The sequence below is a fragment of the Ranitomeya variabilis genome, chromosome 2 (assembly GCF_051348905.1).
Source record: "Ranitomeya variabilis isolate aRanVar5 chromosome 2, aRanVar5.hap1, whole genome shotgun sequence".
NCBI lineage: Eukaryota > Metazoa > Chordata > Amphibia > Anura > Dendrobatidae > Ranitomeya > Ranitomeya variabilis.
This window is the reverse complement of record NC_135233.1, coordinates 622,101,301-622,122,301: the sequence shown is the minus strand read 5'-3', so window position 1 is coordinate 622,122,301 and position 21,001 is coordinate 622,101,301. Positions and strand designations below refer to the sequence as shown.

The 21,001-nt window shown below is 54.7% G+C and overlaps 1 protein-coding gene across 1 annotated transcript; it reads left to right on the top strand.

Annotated features, from left to right (window-relative positions):
* The first annotated feature begins 358 nt into the window (after window positions 1–358).
* Window positions 359–19,682, top strand: WFDC1 (WAP four-disulfide core domain 1). The gene is made up of 7 exons (XM_077292784.1): window positions 359–536; window positions 8,985–9,180; window positions 15,852–15,935; window positions 17,910–18,050; window positions 18,271–18,312; window positions 18,963–19,026; window positions 19,431–19,682. The coding sequence occupies exons 1-6, from the start codon at window positions 414–416 to the stop codon at window positions 19,022–19,024; spliced, it is 648 nt and encodes a 215-aa protein (XP_077148899.1). The 5' UTR covers window positions 359–413; the 3' UTR covers window positions 19,025–19,026; window positions 19,431–19,682.
* The last annotated feature ends 1,319 nt before the right edge of the window (window positions 19,683–21,001 follow it).

Here is a 21,001-nt window from a genome sequence, read left to right as displayed (position 1 = left end):
TTCTCTCCCCTCCTGTGCATTATTCTCCCCTCCTGTACATTATTCTCTCTCCTCCTGTACATTATTCTCTCCTCCTGTACATTATTCTCCCCTCCTGTACAGTATTCTCCCCTCCTGTACAGTATTCTCTCCTCCTGTACATTATTCTCTCCTCCTGTACATTATTCTCTCCTCCTGTACATTATTCTCTCCCCTCCTGTACATTATTCTCTCCTCCTGTACATTATTCTCTCCCCTCCTGTACATTATTCTCTCTCCTCCTGTACATTATTCTCTCCTCCTGTACATTATTCTCCCCTCCTGTACATTATTTTCTCCCCTCCTGTACATTATTCTCCTCCATCTCCCCCGGAGCTGCACTCCTCCCCTCTCAGTGTCGCCGCCCCCGGTCGCTCGGCTGCAGCAGGCGGAGGATGGCCGGGGAGAGCCGGAGCGCGGTGCGGAGCTGTCTGCTGGTTTGCGCCCTCTGTGCGATCTGCGCCGCCCGCAGCCTGAGCAAGAGGGCGCTACACCCGCGGGTCACCGACAAAGACGAGGTAACCGAGTGCCCACACAGAGCACATGTCATGTATGTACTACTACTCTCACCCTGTATAGATGGACGGTGCACAGTACTACTACTCTCACCCTGTATAGATGGACGGTGCACAGTACTACTACTCTCACCCTGTATAGACGGACGGTGCACAGTACTACTACTCTCATCCTGTATAGACGGACGGTGCACAGTACTACTACTCTCATCCTGTATAGAGGACGGTGCACAGTACTACTACTCTCACCCTGTATAGACGGACGGTGCACAGTACTACTACTCTCACCCTGTATAGATGGACATGGCACAGTACTACTACTCTCATCCTGTATAGATGGACGGTGCACAGTACTACTACTACTCTCATCCTGTATAGAGGACGGTGCACAGTACTACTACTCATATCCTGTATGCCACAGCCGCGGGGTTTCGGCGTCACCATGCGCGCTGCTATGGCGGGGAACACTACAGGTGCTACTCACAAAATTAGAATATCATCAAACAGTTAATTTATTTCAGTTCTTCAATACAAAAAGTGAATCTTATATATTCTATACAGTCATTACAGACAGAGTGATCTATTTCACGTGTTTATTTCTGTTAATGTTGATGATTATGGCTTACAGCCAATGAACACCCAAAAGTCATTATCTCAGTACATTAGAATAATTAATAAGAAACACCTACCCATTCTTCCTAAGTGTTTATAAAGGTCCTTAGGGTACCGTCTCACAGTGGCACTTTTGTCGCTACGACGGTACGATCCGTGACGTTCCAGCGATATCCATACGATATCGCTGTGTCTGACACGCAGCAGCGATCAGGGACCCTGCTGAGAATCTTACGTCGTAGCAGATCGTTTGGAACTTTCTTTCGTCGCTGGATCTCCCGCTGTCATCGTTGGATCGGTGTGTGTGACACCGATCCAATGATGCGTTCGCTTGTAACCAGGGTAAACATCGGGTTACTAAGCGCAGGGCCGTGCTTAGTAGCCCGATGTTTACCCCGGTTACCGTCGTAAATGTAAAAAAAAAAAAAACAGTACATACTCACATTCCGGTGTCCGTCAGGTCCCTTGCCGTCTGCTTCCCGCACTGACTGACTCCCGGCCGTAAAGTGAAAGCAGAGCACAGCGGTGACGTCACCGCTGTGATCTGCTTTCACTTTACGGCCGGGAGTCAGTCAGTGCGGGAAGCAGACGGCAAGGGACCTGACGGACACCGGAATGTGAGTATGTACTGTTTTTTTTTTTTTTACATTTACGACGGTAACCAGGGTAAACATCGGGTTACTAAGCGCGGCCCTGCGCTTAGTAACCCGATGTTTACCCTGGTTACCCAGGGACCTCGGCATCGTTGGTCGCTGGAGAGCTGTCTGTGTGACAGCTCTCCAGCGACCACACAACGACTTGCCAACGATCACGGCCAGGTCGTATCGCTGGTCGTGATCGTTGGTAAATCGTTTTATGAGACGGTACCCTTAGTCTTTCAGTGGCTCCACAATCATGGGGAAGACTGCTGACCTGACAGATGTCCAGAAGGCAGTCAGTGACACTCCACAAGGAGGGGAAGCCACAAAAGGTAATTGCTAAAGAAGCCGGCTGTTCAGAGTGCTGTATCTAAGAATATTAATGGAAAGTGGAGTGGAAGGAAAAAGTGTGGTAGAAAGGTGCACAAGCAACTGGAATAACCGCAGCCTGGAAAGGATTGTTAAGAAAAGGCCATTCAATAATGTGGTGGAGATTCACAAGGAGTGGACTGCTGCTGGAGTCATTGCTTCACCACACACAGACGGATCCAGGACATGGGCTACATGGAATGTGTCACATACATTCCTTGTGTCAGCCACTCATGGCCAATAGACAACGCTAGAAGCTTCTTACCTGGGTCAAGGAGAAAAAGAACTGGACTGTTGTCAGTGGTCCAAGGTCTGGAGGAAGAGTGGAGAGGCCACAATCCAAGCTGCTGGAGGTCTAGTGTGAAGTCTCCACAATCAGTGATGGTTGGAGGAGCCATGTCATCTGCTGGTGTAGGTCCACTGTGTTTTATCAAGACCAAAGTCAGCGCAGCCATCTACCAGGACATTTTAGAGCACTTCATGCTTCCCTCTGCCGACAAGCTTTATGGAGATGGAAATGTCATTCTCCATCAGGACTTGGCCCCTGTCCACACTGCCAAAAGTACCAATACCTGGTGTAAAAACAACAGTATCACTGGGCTTGATTGGCAGCAAACTCGCCTGACCTTAACCCCATAGAGAATCTATGGAGTATTGTCAAGAGGAAGATGAGACACCAGACCCAACAATGCAGACGAGCTGAAGGCTACTATCAAAGCAACCTGGGCTTCCATAACAACTCATCAGTGCCACAGGCTGATCGCCTCCATGCCACGCCGCATTGATGCAGTAATTGATGCACAAGGACCAAGTATTGAGTGCATTTACTGAACTGACATTTCTGTAGGCCAGCTGTCACGATGTGACCAAAGCGGTGTGACATGACCTAACCGTTAGTCTGTCACCAGCAGCACAACAAACAAGGGAACACCGGGGACACAATAATAACGGTGGGCCCTGCGATAAGGAACGGGGAGATGGACACCTCCTGCACTCTCCTAAGGATATTCCCTGATCTTCCTGACGTCCCTATACAGGTTTTTTCAACCTGTCGCTGAGCAGGATACCTAAGCCCTCGTTTGCCCTGCACCTATCCGTAAGGCTGGGGTCACACATGCGAGTTTTACGGACGTAAGAGCGCAGAAACTACGTCCGTAAAACTCGCATTACATACGGCACAATGCTTCTCAATGGGGCTGCTCCTATTAGCCGTATATTACGGTTCAGTATTATACGGCTTTCTACGGCCGTACAAAATCGCAGCATGCTGCGTTTGTCAGCGTACTGCGCATATAATACGCCAATGAAAGTCTATGGGGGCGCGAAAAATACGGATTCCACACGGACCTGCAGTGTGACTTGCGAGAAATACGCAGCGCTGTTAGTGAAAAGTCGGTAATTCAATTGCCGGCTTTTCATTTCTCCTGCACAAACCCGACAGGATATGAGACATGGTTTTCATACAGTAAACCATCTCATATCCCCTTTTTTGTTGCATATTCCACACTACTAATGTTAGTAGTGTGTATGTGCAAAATTTCAGCGCTGTAGCTGCTGAAATAAAGGGTTAAATGGCGGAAAAAATTGGCGTGGGCTCCCGCGCAATTTTCTCCGCCAGAGTGGTAAAGCCAGTGACTGAGGGCAGATATTAATAGCCAGGAGAGGGTCCATGGTTATTGGCCCCCCCGTGGCTAAAAACATCTGCCCCCAGCCACCCCAGAAAAGGCACATCTGGAAGATGCGCCAATTCTGGCACTTGGCCACTCTCTTCCCACTCCCTGTAGCGGTGGGATATGGGGTAATGAAGGGTTAATGCCACCTTGCTATTGTAAGGTGACATTAAGCCAGATTAATAATGGAGAGGCGTCAATTATGACACCTATCCATTATTAATCCAATTGTAGGAAAGGGTTAAAAAACACACACACACATGATTACAAAGTAGTTTAATGAAATAAACACAGCGGTTGTTGTAATAATTTATTGTTCTCCCATTCCATTTCCAGGACCTCGCTTGGCAACATAATAAACGCACAAGATACATACCTTCTGCTGTCAGATCTCGTCCCACGAAGTAATCCATCTGAAGGGGTTAACTAATATTACAGGCAGGAGCCCTGCAAATGCAGCTGTGCTCCCTGCCTGTAATCCCCAGCGAATGAATGAAATGTAGGTCATTGACCTACATTTCCTTCAGTCGCGGTGATGCGCCCCTGCTGGATGTTCTCATGAACTGCAGCCTGGGAACTTTTTCCCACGCTCCAGGTCATATGAGGACATCCACCAGGGGGCGCATCACCGCGACTGAAGGAAATGTAGGTCAATGACCTACATTTCATTCATTCCCCGGGGATTACAAGCACGGAGCACAGCTGCATTTGCAGGGCTCCTGCCTGTAATATTAGTTAACCCCTTCAGATGGATTACTTCGTGGGACGAGATCTGACAGCAGAAGGTATGTATCTTGTGCGTTTATTATGTTGCCAAGCGAGGTCCTGGAAATGGAATGGGAGAACAATAAATTATTACAACAACCGCTGTGTTTATTTCATTAAACTACTTTGTAATCATGTGTGTGTGTGTTTTTTAACCCTTTCCTACAATTGGATTAATAATGGATAGGTGTCATAATTGACGCCTCTCCATTATTAATCTGGCTTAATGTCACCTTACAATAGCAAGGTGGCATTAACCCTTCATTACCCCATATCCCACCGCTACAGGGAGTGGGAAGAGAGTGGCCAAGTGCCAGAATAGGCGCATCTTCCAGATGTGCCTTTTCTGGGGTGGCTGGGGGCAGATGTTTTTAGCCACGGGGGGCCAATAACCATGGACCCTCTCCTGGCTATTAATATCTGCCCTCAGTCACTGGCTTTACCACTCTGGCGGAGAAAATTGCGCGGGAGCCCACGCCAATTTTTTCCGCCATTTAACCCTTTATTTCAGCAGCTACAGCGCTGAAATTTTGCACATACACACTACTAACATTAGTAATGTGGAATATGCAAAAAAAAAGGGGATATGAGATGGTTTACTGTATGTAATCATGTCTCATATCCTGTCGGGTTTGTGCAGGAGAAATGAAAAGCCGGCAATTGAATTAGCGGCTGTTCACAGATATCGCGCTGAATGAAATCTAAATACAGAATATATATATATGTGTCTCAATGACATATATATATATATACTGTATATATGTTTTCCCTAACATTTGAGCACATAAATCCATTAGATGTCGGTTTTGCAAGCCTGCGCGAAAATCTCGCAGTACGGATGCCATACGGATTACATACGGAGGATGCCATGCGCAAAATACGCTGACACACCCTGACTACGGATCAATATTTTGGGGACATTTCTCCGTATTACGGCCGTAGTACGGACGTATAATACGTGGCGTATTTTCTTACGCCATGTGTGACCCCAGCCTAACTAGGGAATTGGCAAGTGAGGACCCTAGTTCCACCGCTGCACTAAAACATCACAAAGGGAAGGTATGACAGACAAGGTAAAGGAAAACAACACTTAGCTCACTGCTGCAAAGCACAGCAGGAAAGAAACACCAGACTCCGCTGACGAACAACTGCTCCCAGCTAGCTCCTTTTCCCAGCTTGGTCGCTGCAGAATGAACTCTAACACCAACAGTTAGCTGAGGCATCAGGTGACCTCTTGAAGGATGGTGGGAGTGGTCGCCACCCACATCAGCTGACCCAGCAGCACTGCAGTTACACCAGCAGCCACCGGGTGGGGAAAACTGCATTAACCCCCCCTGAAAGAAAAAAAGTTTTAATCTGAGGGAAACCAGATCTGCCTCAAATCCAAAAATGGATCGTGACACCAACATTTCGGATTTTAGAATAATTTTTCAAGCTGGTGTTATAAAGTATTCTAATTTACTGAGATAATGACTTTTGGGTTTTCATTGGCTGTAAGCCATAATCATCAACATTAACATAAATAAACACGTGAAATCACTCTGTGTGTAATGACTATATAGAATATATGAGGTTCATTTTTTGCATTTAAGGACTGAAATAAATTCACTTTCTGATGATATTCTAATTTACTGAGAAGCACCTGTAGATGTGCGGCAGCGGGGAGTTCGGGGTCACTACACGTGCGGCAGTGGGGGGTTCAGGGTCACTACATGTGGGGCAGCGGGAGGTTGGGGGTCACTACACATGGGACAGTGGGGAGTTCAGCGTCACTACACGTGCGGCAGTGTGGGGTTCGGGGTCACTACGTGTGGGGAAGTGGGGGGTTCGGAGTCACTACACGTGCAGCAGTGTGGGATTCGGGGTCACCATACGTGTGGCAGCAGGGGGTTTGGGGTCACTCCACGTGGTGCAGCGGGAGGTTCGGGGTCACTACACGTGCAGCAGTGTGGGGTTCGGGGTCACTACACGTGGGACAGCGGGGGGTTCGGGGTCACTACATATGGAGCAGCGGGTGGTTCCGGGTCACTAGACGTGGGGCAACGGGGGGTTCGGGGTCACTACACGTGGGACAGCGGGGGGTTCGGGGTCACTACACGTGGGGCAGTGGGGGGTTCGGGGTCACTAGATGTGGGGCAGCGGGGGGTTCGGGGTCACTACACGTGGGACAGCGGGGGGTTCGGGGTCACTAGACGTGGGGCAGCGGGGGGTTCGGGGTCACTAGACGTGGGGCAGCGGGGGGTTCGGGGTCACTAGATGTGGGGCAGCGGGGGGTTCGGGGTCACTACACGTGAGACAGCGGGGGGTTCGGGGTCACTAGACGTGGGGCAGTGTGGGGTTCGGGGTCACTATACGTGGGGCAGCGGGGGGTTCGGGGTCACTAGACGTGGGGCAGCGGGGAGTTCGGGGTCACTACACGTGCGGCAGTGTGGGGTTCGGGGTCACTACACGTGGGGCAGCGGGGGGTTCGGGGTCACTAGACGTGGGGCAGCGGGGAGTTCGGGGTCACTACACGTGCGGCAGTGTGGTGTTCGGGGTCACTACACGTGGGGCAGTGGGGGGTTCGGGGTCACTAGACGTGGGGCAGCGGGGGGTTCGGGGTCACTACACATGGGGCAGCGGGGGGGTTCGGGGTCACTACACGAGGGGCAGCGGGAGGTTCGGGGTCACTACACGTGGGGCAGCGGGGGGTTCGGGGTCACTACACGTGGGGCAGCGAGGGGTTCGGGGTCACTATACGTGGGGCAGCGAGGGGTTCGGGGTCACTATACGTGGGGCAGCGGGGGGGTTCCGGGTTCACTAGACGTGGGGCAGCGGGGGGTTCGGGTTCACTACACGTGGGGCAGCGGGGGGGTTCGGGGTCACTACACGTGGGGCAGCGGGGGGTTCGGGGTCACTACACGTGGGGCAGCGAGGGGTTCGGGGTCACTAGACGTGGGGCAGCGGGGGGTTCCGGGTCACTAGACGTGGGGCAGTGGGGGGTTCGGGTTCACTTCACGTGGGGCAGCAGGGGGTTCGGGGTCACTAGATGTGGGGCAGCGGGGGGTTCGGGGTCACTACATGTGGGGCAGCGGGGGGTTCGGGGTCACTACACGTGGGGCAGCGAGGGGTTTGGGGTCACTAGACGTGGGGCAACGAGGGGTTCGGGGTCACTACATGTGGGACAGCGGGGGGTTCGGGGTCACTACACGTGGGGCAGTGGGGGGTTCGGGGTCACTAGACGTGGGGCAGTGGGGGGTTCGGGGTCACTACACGTGGGGCAGCGGGGGGTTCGGGGTCACTATACGTGCAGACTCTGCTGTTGATGAAGTTACCGCACACTCTGACTTTCCAATGTGGGTAGCTTCTCATGTTCGGCAGGACGGGGTGAGGTGCGCGGTTTGTGACTTGGGATGGCTGCACCGTGTATACAGTACGTCCGGCTGTATACGGAGAGGCGCGGGGTCACGGGAGCTTACAATCTACAGAGAACGTGTACAGGAGCCCCCACAGTCCCCGCCATTACGTGCTCATCCTGAGCCTCCGGGTTCATGTGCAGAATGGCAGAGCTGCAGTGAGGCTTGACACGGCGGCAGCCTCAGTGATGGTGCTGGTTGCGGCTGAGGACGCGGGTCATGGTGGCACTGATTTTCCGGTGTTTTCTTTGGCTGATCCGGCATTTGCTCCGCTCTGGGATCCTTCTCCCTCTCAGCTGTCTACGTCCTGGGAGTTCGGCTGAGGACACGCTCCTGTGACATGAGGACTGGCAGTGCCAGGACGGGCACTGAGGAGACGGACATACTGTATCTATGGCAACATCACCATACTGACTGAAGCCAGACAGGCCCCATAACACAGGCCTCACCCAGACAGACGTGTGACCCTCCCTTAAGGCCTCTGGGCCTCCAGTGTCGGCAAGTGCTCGGGCCCATCTATCAAAACCGCCTAGAAAGAAACCAATCACAGCGTCAGATGCGACTTTATATAATCCCGTATAGAATATTATAAGACGCTGTACATTTCGGGATATTTCTGATGTTTTTCTTACTGGTCACATTTTTGCGCTGTCTTTTAAGTTCTTTGGAGCTGCCTGTGAGAAAACCATTCCAGGAATTCCCGGACCTCGTCCTTAGAGCTGACAATCTGCTGAAACTGTTCCCAGAATACTCCAGGAATGTCCCGGGATGTCAGGAGTAAATATAGTGCGGACCCCATCATCCCCAGCAGATGTTCCCACCATATGACCAGACATTCCAGGGATGTGCCAAGTCTTGGCCCCGCAGCGCCACCTGCAGGACTGAGCTGGTAGTGCGGCCTGCTCTGACCTGTGCCCCCTGACCTGTGCCCCCTAACCTGTGCCCCCCGACCTGTGCCCCCTGACCTGTGCCTCCCTGACCTGTGCCCCTTTATCTCCCCAGGACTATGAATATCCGCTGCACCCTCACAATACCAACTACCAGAAGAACGACCGCTGCCCCCCGCCGCCACAGACCCTGCCGGAGCGAGCCTGCGACGTCCTGAGCTGCAGATCGGACTCTGAATGTGAACGCCACAAGCGCTGCTGCTTCAATGGATGCATATACGCCTGTCTGGAGTCCGTGCAGCCCCCCCCAGGTACTGGCACACCCCCACACTACGACGTGGTTGTCACCCACCTCCCCCGGATCTATACAGAGCTGTGCAAAAGTTTTAGGCAGGTGTGGAAAATATGCTGCAGCATAAGAAGCTTCCAAATATAGGAATGTTACAGGGGTTCTCCGAACCGGGCCAGCCCAGGCCCTGCTCCTCTCCTGCAAAGTCGGCTCTACTGTCCCCGGCCGTGATGCGTCTGCAGCAGCCAATCAGTGGTCGCTCGTCAGCCGCAGCTCATCAGTATTCTGATGGAAAAGTAAAGGCTGATTATGGCGAGCAACAAGTCACATCACCACCAGGAGCAGCATGGCCAACATCAACGCCAGGACCAGCATGGCCGACATCACCGCCAGGTGCAGCAGCACCGACATCACCGCCAGGAGCAGCATGGCCGACATCACCGCCAGGAGCAACATGGCCGAAATCACCGCCAGGACCAGCATGGCCAACATCACCGCCAGGAGCAGCATGGCCGACATCACCGCCAGGAGCAGCATGGCCGACATCACCGCCAGGGGCAGCATGGCCGACATCACCGCCAGGACCAGCATGGCCGACATCACCGCCAGGAGCAGCATGGCCGACATCACCGCCAGGAGCAGCATGGCCGACATCACCGCCAGGAGCAGCATGGCCGACATCACCGCCAGGAGCAGCATGGCCGACATCACCGCCAGGAGCAGCATGGCCGACATCACCGCCAGGAGCAGCATGGCCGACATCATTGCCAGGACCAGCATGGCCGACATCACCGCCAGGAGCAGCATGGCCGACATCACCGCCAGGAGCAGCATGGCCGACATCACCGCCAGGAGCAGCATGGCCGACATCACCGCCAGGACCAGCATGGCCGACATCACCGCCAGGACCAGCATGGCCGACATCACCGCCAGGAGCAGCATGGCCGACATCACCGCCAGGAGCAGCATGGCCGACATCACCGCCAGGAGCACCATGGCCGACATCACCACCAGGACCAGCATGGCCGACATCACCGCCAGGACCAGCATGGCCGACATCACCGCCAGGAGCAGCATGGCCGACATCACCGCCAGGAGCAGCATGGCCGACATCACCGCCAGGAGCAGCATGGGCGACATCACCGCCAGCAGCATGGCCGACATCACCGCCAGGAGCAGCATGGCCCACATCACCGCCAGGAGCAGCATGGCCAACATCACAGCCAGGAGCAGCATGGCCGACATTACAGCCAGGAGCAGCATGGCCGACATCACCGCCAGGAGCAGCATGGCCGACATCACCGCCAGGACCAGCATGGCCGACATCACCGCCAGGAGCAGCATGGCCGAGATCACCGCCAGGACCAGCATGGCCGACATCACCGCCAGGACCAGCATGGCCGACATCACCGCCAGGAGCAGCATGGCCGACATCACCGCCAGGAGCAGCATGGCCGACATCACCGCCAGGAGCAGCATGGCCGACATCACCGCCAGGAGCAGCATGGCCGACATCACCGCCAGGAGCAGCATGGCCGACATCACCGCCAGGAGCAGCATGGCCGACATCACCGCCAGGAGCAGCATGGCCGACATCACCGCCAGGAGTAGCATGGCCGCCGTCAACCGCAAGGAGCGGCATGGCCGCCATCACCACCAGGAACGGCATGGCCGCCATCACCGCTAGGAGCAGCATGGCCGCCATCACCGCCAGGAGCAGCATGGCCGCCATCACCGCCAGGAGCAGCAGCAGCACCGACATCACCGCCAGGAGCAGCAGCATGGCCGACATGACCGCCAGGAGCAGCAGCAGCGCCGACATCACCGCCAGGAGCAGCAGCAGCGCCGACACCACCTGGGAGGAGAGTAGACTCTGGTTCAATTTTAATTTAGGGCTTGAATTAGCGGAGCTAAAAAGAGAAATGTAAATTCCATCAGTATCTGGTGACTGCCCATCACCTCCATCATCAGTATCTGGTGACTGCCCATCACCTCCATCATCAGTATCTGGTGACTGCCCATCACCTCCATCATCAGTATCGGTGCACCCCCCACCTTTTACCTGTGCTCCCCCAGCCTTTTACCTGTGCGCCCCCCACCTTTTACCTGTGCACTCCCTGCCTTTTACTTGTTCTCCCCTGCCTTTTACTTGTTCTCCCCCACCTTTTACCTGTGCGCCCCCTGCCTTTTACATGTGCGTCCCCCGCCTTTTACCTGTGCGCCCCCACCTTTTACCTGTGCGCCCCCCGCCTTTTACTTGTGCACCCCGCCTTTTACTTGTGCGCCCCCGCCTTTTGCTTGTGCGCCCCCCGCCTTTTACCTGTGTGCCCCCGCCTTTTACCTGCGCGCCCTCCACCTTTTACCTGTGTGCCCTCGCCTTTTACCTGTGTGCCCCCCGCCTTTTACCTGTGCGCCCCCACCTTTTACCTGTGCGCCCCCCACCTTTTACCTGTGCACCTCTCCCGCCGTTTACCTGTGCACCTCTCCCGCCTTTTATCTGTGTGCCCCCCGCCTTTTACCTGTGCGCCCCCACCTTTTACCTGTGTGCCCCCACCTTTTACCTGTGCGCCCCCCACCTTTTACCTGTGCACCTCCCCCGCCGTTTACCTGTGCACCTCTCCCGCCTTTTATCTGTGCGTCCCCCTCACCTTTAACCTGTGCACCTCTTCTGCCTTTTATCTGTGTGCCCCCGCCTTTTACCTGTGCGCCCCCCAACTTTTCCTGTGCGTCCCCCCCGCCTTTTACCTGTGCACCTCCCCCGCCTTTTACCTGTGCGCCCCCAGCTTTTACCTGTGCGCCCCCCTGCCTTTTAACTGTGCGCCCCCACCTTTTACCTGTGCGCCCCCCCGCCTTTTACCTGTGCGTCCCCCTCGCCTTTTACCTGTGCACCTCCCCCGCCTTTTACTTGTGTGCCCCCCACCTTTTACCTGTGCGCCCCCTGCCTTTTACCTGTGTGCCCCCCACCTTTTACCTGTGCACCCCCCGCCTTTTACCTGTGCACCCCCCACCTTTTACCTGTGCACCCCCCTCGCCTTTTACCTGTGCACCTCCCCCGCCTTTTACCTGTGCGCCCCCTGCCTTTTACCTGTGCACCCACCTTTTACCTGTGCGCCCCCACCTTTTACCTGTGCGCTCCCCACTATTACCTGTGCGCCCCCCCCGCCTTTTACCTGTGCGCTCCCCACCTTTTACCTGTGCGCCCCCGCCTTTTACCTGTGCGCCCCCACCTTTTACCTGTGCGCCCCCCGCCTTTTACCTGTGTGCCCCCACCTTTTACCTGTGCGCCCCCTGCCTTTTACCTGTGCGCCCCCCGCCTTTTACCTGTGCGCCCCCCGCCTTTTACTTGTGCGCCCCCTGCCTTTTACCTGTGTGCCCTCCGCCTTTTACCTGTGCGCCCCCACCTTTTACCTGTGTGCCCCCTGCCTTTTACCTGTGCGCCCCCCAACTTTTCCTGTGCGTCCCCCTCGCCTTTAACCTGTGCACCTCTCCCGCCTTTTATCTGTGTGCCCCCACCTTTTACCTGTGCGCCCCCACCTTTTACCTGTGTGCCCCCCGCCTTTTACCTGTGCGCCCAACTTTTCTTGTGCGTCCCCCTCGCCTTTTACCTGTGCACCTCCCCTGCCTTTTACCTGTGCGCCCCCACCTTTTAACTGTGCGCCCCTGCCTTTTAACTGTGCGCCCCCCACCTTTTACCTGTGCGCCCCCCCGCTTTTTACTTGTGCGTCCTCCTCGCCTTTTACCTGTGCACCTCCCCCGCCTTTTACTTGTGCGCCCCCCACCTTTTACCTGTGCGCCCCCCTGCCTTTTACCTGTGCGCCCCCCACCTTTTACCTGTGCACCACCCGCCTTTTACCTGTGCACCCCCCACCTTTTACCTGTGCGCCCCCCTCGCCTTTTACCTGTGCACCTCCCCCGCCTTTTACCTGTGCGCCCCCTGCCTTTTACCTGTGCACCCCCCATCTTTTACCTGTGCGCCCCCCACCTTTTACCTGTGCGCTCCCCACCTTTTACCTGTGCGCCCCCCCCGCCTTTTACCTGTGCGCCCCCCCGCCTTTTACCTGTGCGCCCCCCACCTTTTACCTGTGCGCCCCCCGCCTTTTACCTGTGCGCCCCCACCTTTTACCTGTGCGCCCCCCCGCCTTTTACCTGTGCGTCCCCCTCGCCTTTTACCTGTGCACCTCCCCCGCCTTTTACTTGTGCGCCCCCCGCCTTTTACCTGTGTGCCCCCCACCTTTTACCTGTGCACCCCCCGCCTTTTACCTGCGCGCCCTCCACCTTTTACCTGTGTGCCCTCGCCTTTTACCTGTGTGCCCCCCGCCTTTTACCTGTGCGCCCCCACCTTTTACCTGTGCGCCCCCCACCTTTTACCTGTGCACCTCTCCCGCCTTTTATCTGTGTGCCCCCCGCCTTTTACCTGTGCGCCCCCACCTTTTACCTGTGTGCCCCCACCTTTTACCTGTGCGCCCCCCACCTTTTACCTGTGCACCTCCCCCGCCGTTTACCTGTGCACCTCTCCCGCCTTTTATCTGTGCGTCCCCCTCACCTTTAACCTGTGCACCTCTTCTGCCTTTTATCTGTGTGCCCCCGCCTTTTACCTGTGCGCCCCCCAACTTTTCCTGTGCGTCCCCCTCGCCTTTTACCTGTGCACCTCCCCCGCCTTTTACCTGTGCGCCCCCAGCTTTTACCTGTGCGCCCCCCTGCCTTTTAACTGTGCGCCCCCACCTTTTACCTGTGCGCCCCCCCGCCTTTTACCTGTGCGTCCCCCTCGCCTTTTACCTGTGCACCTCCCCCGCCTTTTACTTGTGCGCCCCCCACCTTTTACCTGTGCGCCCCCTGCCTTTTACCTGTGTGCCCCCCACCTTTTACCTGTGCACCCCCCGCCTTTTACCTGTGCACCCCCCACCTTTTACCTGTGCACCCCCCTCGCCTTTTACCTGTGCACCTCCCCCGCCTTTTACCTGTGCGCCCCCCCGCCTTTTACCTGTGCGCTCCCCACCTTTTACCTGTGCGCCCCCGCCTTTTACCTGTGCGCCCCCACCTTTTACCTGTGCGCCCCCCGCCTTTTACCTGTGTGCCCCCACCTTTTACCTGTGCGCCCCCTGCCTTTTACCTGTGCGCCCCCCACCCTTTACCTGTGCGCCCCCCGCCTTTTACCTGTGCGCCCCCCGCCTTTTACTTGTGCGCCCCCTGCCTTTTACCTGTGTGCCCTCCGCCTTTTACCTGTGCGCCCCCACCTTTTACCTGTGTGCCCCCTGCCTTTTACCTGTGCGCCCCCCAACTTTTCCTGTGCGTCCCCCTCGCCTTTAACCTGTGCACCTCTCCCGCCTTTTATCTGTGTGCCCCCACCTTTTACCTGTGCGCCCCCACCTTTTACCTGTGTGCCCCCCGCCTTTTACCTGTGCGCCCCCCAACTTTTCTTGTGCGTCCCCCTCGCCTTTTACCTGTGCACCTCCCCTGCCTTTTACCTGTGCGCCCCCACCTTTTAACTGCGCCCCTGCCTTTTAACTGTGCGCCCCCCACCTTTTACCTGTGCGCCCCCCCGCTTTTTACTTGTGCGTCCTCCTCGCCTTTTACCTGTGCACCTCCCCCGCCTTTTACTTGTGCGCCCCCCACCTTTTACCTGTGCGCTCCCCACCTTTTACCTGTGCGCCCCCCCGCCTTTTACCTGTGCGCCCCCCACCTTTTACCTGTGCGCCCCCCACCTTTTACCTGTGCGCCCCCCGCCTTTTACCTGTGCGCCCCCGCCTTTTACCTGTGCGCCCCCCGCCTTTTACTTGTGCGCCCCCTGCCTTTTACCTGTGCGCCCCCCACCTTTTACCTGTGCGCCCCCCACCTTTTACCTGTGCGCCCCCCGCCTTTTACCTGTGCGCTCTCCACCTTTTACCTGTGCGCCCCCCGCCTTTTACCTGTGCGCCCCCACCTTTTACCTGTGCGCCCCCTGCCTTTTACCTGTGCGCCCCCACCTTTTACCTGTGCGCCCCCTGCCTTTTACCTGTGCACCCCCATCTTTTACCTGTGTGCCCCCCACTTTTTACCTGTGCGCTCCCCACCTTTTACCTGTGCGCCCCCCCCGCCTTTTACCTGTGCGCCCCCCACCTTTTACCTGTGCGCCCCCGCCTTTTACCTGTGCGCCCCCCGCCTTTTACTTGTGCGCCCCCTGCCTTTTACCTGTGCGCCCCCCACCTTTTACCTGTGCGCCCCCCACCTTTTACCTGTGCGCCCCCCGCCTTTTACCTGTGCGCTCTCCACCTTTTACCTGTGCGCCCCCGCCTTTTACCTGTGCGCCCCACCTTTTACCTGTGCGCCCCCTGCCTTTTACCTGTGCGCCCCCACCTTTTACCTGTGCGCCCCCTGCCTTTTACCTGTGCGCCCCCCACCTTTTACCTGTGCCCCCGCCTTTTACCTGTGCGCCCCCCACCTTTTACCTTTGCGCCCCCCACCTTTTACCTGTGCGCCCCCCACCTTTTACCTTTGCGCCCCCACCTTTTACCTGTGCGCCCCAAACCTTTTACCTGTGCGCCCCCCCACCTTTTACCTGTGCGCCCCCACCTTTTAACTTTGCGCCCCCCACCTTTTACCTGTGCGCCCCCACCTTTTAACTTTGTGCCCCCCACCTTTTACCTGTGTGCCCCCCACCTTTTACCTATACGCCCCCCACCTTTTACTGACCACATCAGATTTGTGTCTTCGCAGTGCTGGATTGGCTCGTGCAGCCCAAACCTCGCTGGCTGGGGGGTAACGGCTGGTTACTGGATGGACCTGAGGAAGCACTACAAGGTACAGACTGCCCCAAACTACTGATGACTGGTGATGATGATGGGTGGTAATTACTGATGTGTGGTGATGGATGATCATTACTGATGTGTGATGATGATGATGCGTGATCATTACTGATGTGTGATGATGATGGGTGGTCATTACTGATGTGTGATGATGATGACGATGTGTGATCATTACTGATGTGTGATGGTGATGTGTGATCATTACTGATGTGTGATGATGATGCGTGATCATTACTGATGTGTGATGATGATGCGTGATCATTACTGATGTGTGATGATGATGGATGATCATTACTGATGTGTGATGATGATGATGCTATGTGATCATTACTGATGTGTGATGGTGATGTGTGATCATTACTGATGTGTGATGATGGATGATCATTACTGATGTGTGATTATGATAATGATGATGTGTGATGATGTGTGATCATTACTGATGTGTGATGATGATGTGTGATGCTTATGATGACGTGTGATCGATCGTTACTGGTGTGTGATGATGGATGATCATTGCTGGTGTGTGATGATGATGTGTGATCATTACTGATGTGTGATGATGGTGTGCGACCATTACTGATGTGTGATGATGATGGGTGATCATTACTGATGTGTGATGATGTGTGATCATTACTGATCTGTGATGATTATGTGTGATCATTACTGATGTGTGATGACGATGTGTGATCATTACTGATGTGTGATGATGATGTGTGATCATTACTGATATGTGATGCTGATGATGACGTGATCATTACTGATGTGTGATGATGGATGATCATTGCTGGTGTGTGATGATGATGTGTGATCATTGCTGATGTGTGATGTGTGATCATTACTCATGTGTGATGATGATGTGTGATCATTACTGATGTGTGATGAAGATGTGTGATGATTACAGATGTGTGATGATTGTGTGTGATGATTATTGATGTGTGATGATGATGTGTGATCATTGCTGATGTGTAATGTTGAGTGATGAGTATTGATGTGTGATGATGATGTGTGATGATTACTGATGTGTGATGATGGTGTGTGATCATTACTGATGTGTGATGATGGATGATCATTACTGATGTGTGATGATGGATGATCATTACTGATGTGTGATGATGATGTGTGATCATTACTGATGTGTGATGATGCTGTGTGATCATTACTGATGTGTGATGATGCTGTGTGATCATTACTGATGTGCGATGATGCTGTGTGATCATTACTGATGTGTGATGATGATGGGTGATCATTACTGATGTGTGATGATGGGTGATCATTACTGATGTGTGATGATGTGTGATCATTACTGATGTGTGATGATGGTGTGTGATCATTACTGATGTGTGGTGATGATGTGTGATCATTACTGATGTGTGATGATGATGTGTGATCATTACTGATGTGTGATGCTGATGATGACGTGTGATCATTGCTGATGTGTGATGATGGATGATCATTGCTGGTGTGTGATGATGGTGTGTGATCATTACTGATGTGTGATGAAGATGTGTGATGATTACTGATGTGTGATGGTGATTGTGTGTGATGACTACTGATGTGTGGTGATGATGATGTGTGATCATTACTGATGTGTAATGTTGAGTGATGATTATTGATGTGTGATGATGTGTGATGATTATTAATGTGTGATGATGACGTGTGATCATTACTGATGTGTGATGATGGTGTGTGATCATTACTGATGTGTGATGATGGATGATCATTACCGATGTGTGATGATTACTGATGTGTGATGATGATGCTGTGTGATCATTACTGATGTGTGATGATGCTGTGTGATCATTACTGATGTGTGATGATGATGGGTGATCATTACTGATGTGTGATGATGATGGGTGATCATTACTGATGTGTGGTGATGATGTGTGATCATTACTGATGTGTGATGGGTGGTGTCTGGATGATGAGCATCTTCCCTTTCCCGCTGAGAATCACCGCTCTGCCCTTACAGCGGAGGCGTGCAGCACCACAGAGGACGGGGACGAGCCGCTGCACTGCCCCACTGGGTACGAATGTCACATCATTAACCCCGGCAGCCCGTCCGAGGGCATCCCTAACAGAGGCCAGTGCATCAAGCAGAGGGGGAACTCAGGTCAGTGCTCTCTGTCTGCCCCTGGGAAAGCTGGGTATTACAGGGGTCCTGACGCTGGGGGTGTATAGTGGGATCGCTATGGAGAATGGTATTCTGGAGGAAGGCCGGTGGTGCCCCAGTGACGGCTGCACTACAGGTGCATGATGGAAGAGGGGTGCACGTGGCCCCCGTAAGCCCCCAGTATGGCATCAGTGACTTCATTTCTCATGTTTCATTGCAGACGGGAGAAGCCTGAGACACAAGTATCCCAAAGATTATCACGGTGAGTGCTCGGCAGCCGCGGGGTCTGCGCCGCTGTGGGGGTCTGCGCCGCTGCGGGGTCTGTGCCGCTGTGGGGTCTGCGCGGCTGCGGGGTCTGTGCCGCTGCGGGGTCTGTGCTGCTGTGGGGTCTGCGCCGCTGCGGGGTCTGTGCCGCTGTGGGGTCTGTGCGGCTGCGGGGTCTGTGCCGCTGTGGGGTCTGTGCCGCTGTGGGGTCTGTGCCCCTGCGGGGTCTGCGCGGCTGCAGGGTCTGTGCCGCTGTGGGGTCTGCACCGCTGCGGGGTCTGCGCCGGCATCACACTCCGACTCATCCGTGGGACCCTCCTGGGTCACTGCTCGATGTCAGCGAATGCCACATTGGAAGCTAGTCGTAATGCCACGTACAGCTGGGGGGGGTTTGTTACAGTGTATCAGTCTAGTGGCAGCACGCCGTCAACCCTGTATATACCATAATGGAGGGTGATGGCCGGTGTGTGAGTGACAGGGGGGCTCTCGGGGGATCATCTGACGCCCCATAATGTGACCTGGACCCTCTCTCCGTCCTGATGCTTTGCGACAGTGTTTCAGTCTGGGCTGCTTTGCTATTGATCAGTCAGTAGGGGGCAGCGTCCGATTACCACTGATAATATAACGGATGATGCCTCTGTGTTGCAGGCGGGAATTACAACAACGTGGAGGTGACGGGCGATAAACAGAGCAAGAAGTTGCTTGGTTAGAGGTCAGTGCGCCGCGCTCCACCACGTTCGCAGCAGTCCTGTCGCTTTCTGACTTCTTTTTTTAGATACTTTACATTGTTTTCTCTATTCACATCCAAAGCTGCCACAACGTATGTTATCCACATGACGTGATATGTGAGCTCCCAGAATGCACTGTGCTCCCATAATAATAGCGCAGCAGAACTGTGATTGCAGCTCTGGAAGTAACTGGAGACATGAGACTGAACCCCGCTACTTCTCGTGTCCTGAGTTTGTTACACTGTATCAGTGCAGGCTGTTTAGCTGGCAGAGATCGATACATTGTAACAAACCCTCAGCTGTGACAAGTATTGGGTTCAGTGATGGCAGGGTTGTGATACGGTGGCTGAGCGCAGCTTTAGGATGTGTGTAATTCATGTATCTGCAGGTAGTCGGTGACCCCTATGGAGGACGTATGGAGCGATATTGGTGGGCCGACCCCCGGCTGTTATCGGACTCCACGCTTCCACCCCCCATCAGCCGATTAGGTAAAGCTGCGCTATTATTCAGGAGAGACGGAGACTCGTGGAGCCCAGAGACCAGCGTGTCCGGAGACCTGGGAGATTCGCCCCGTGGTTCGCAGGGAGCGTCGGCGGGTGTAGACAGAGCTCCACATCCCATTAAAGCTTTTGTGTTTGGAGCCGATGTTGTGATTTGTCCGTCACTGAGCCGCGGTAATGGCGAATACGACCACCGCTGGTGGCCGCCGCTGATTTCTGCCGTCAGTGTTCGCGCCACATGGCTCGCCGAGTCCTGGCGGGCGCAGAACACAACTCTCCATGTTATCAGCATGCAAAGAATCCAGTGTCACCGCCCATAAGAATGTAATAAAGATGTAACATTCCAGAAGATCGGGGCCGATGGCCGAGAACGTGTGACCCGGGCAGGTATCTAGGTCAGATACGCCAGTCATTAATCATGGCGTGCCTCGCCTGCATTCTGCGCGGTGATGATAGAGAACACCCAGCGCTGCTCCCCTGATGATCTGAGGGGAGACGGTATAAAGACAAGGTGTGGAGCGGTGTCAGCACGGGCCCCGGGCCCCCACTACACATCATTACTCCTATTCCTGCTCTTACCTCAATGTCAGCGCCGCCCCTGTGGCCATAATACTGTGCGACCCCTGACAGCGGGCGAGTGTGCCGCCCACTATATCTATACGTCAGTATACCTACACCACAGTGCCACCGAATGTGTGTAATATCACGGGAAGCATGGCTCAGGACCCTCCGTGTACCGGGGACAGCCCACAACACCTGCAATATACCAGGGACACCCCACAACACCCGCAATATACCAGGGACATCCCACAACACCCGCAATATACCGGGGACACCACACAACACCCGCAATATACCGGGAACACCCTCCGTATACAGGGAACACCCCACAAGACCACCATATACCAGGGACACCCCACAACACCCGCAATATACCGGGAACACCCCACAAGACCACCGTATACCAGGAGCACCCCACAAGACCTGCCATATACTGGGAATAGCCCACAAGACCCGCCTTATACTGGGAACACCTCACAAAACCACCGTATACTGGAGACACTCCACAAGACCCGTCGTATACCAGGAACACCCCACAAGACCCGCCGTATACAGGGAACACCCCACAAGACCTGCCGTATACCAGCAACACCCCACAACACCCGCCGTATACAGGGAACACCCCACAAGACCTGCTGTATACCGGGGACACTCCACAAGACCCGCCTTATACCGGGAACACCCCACAACACCCGCCGTATACCAGGAACACCCCACAAGACCTGCCATATACCGGGAACACCCCACTAGACCCGCTGTATACAGGGAACACCCCACAAGACCCGCTGTATACCAGGAACACCCCACAAGACCTGCCGTATACCAGGAACACCCCACAAGACCTGCCGTATACCGAGAACACCCCACAAGACCAGCGTATACCGGGAACACCCCACAA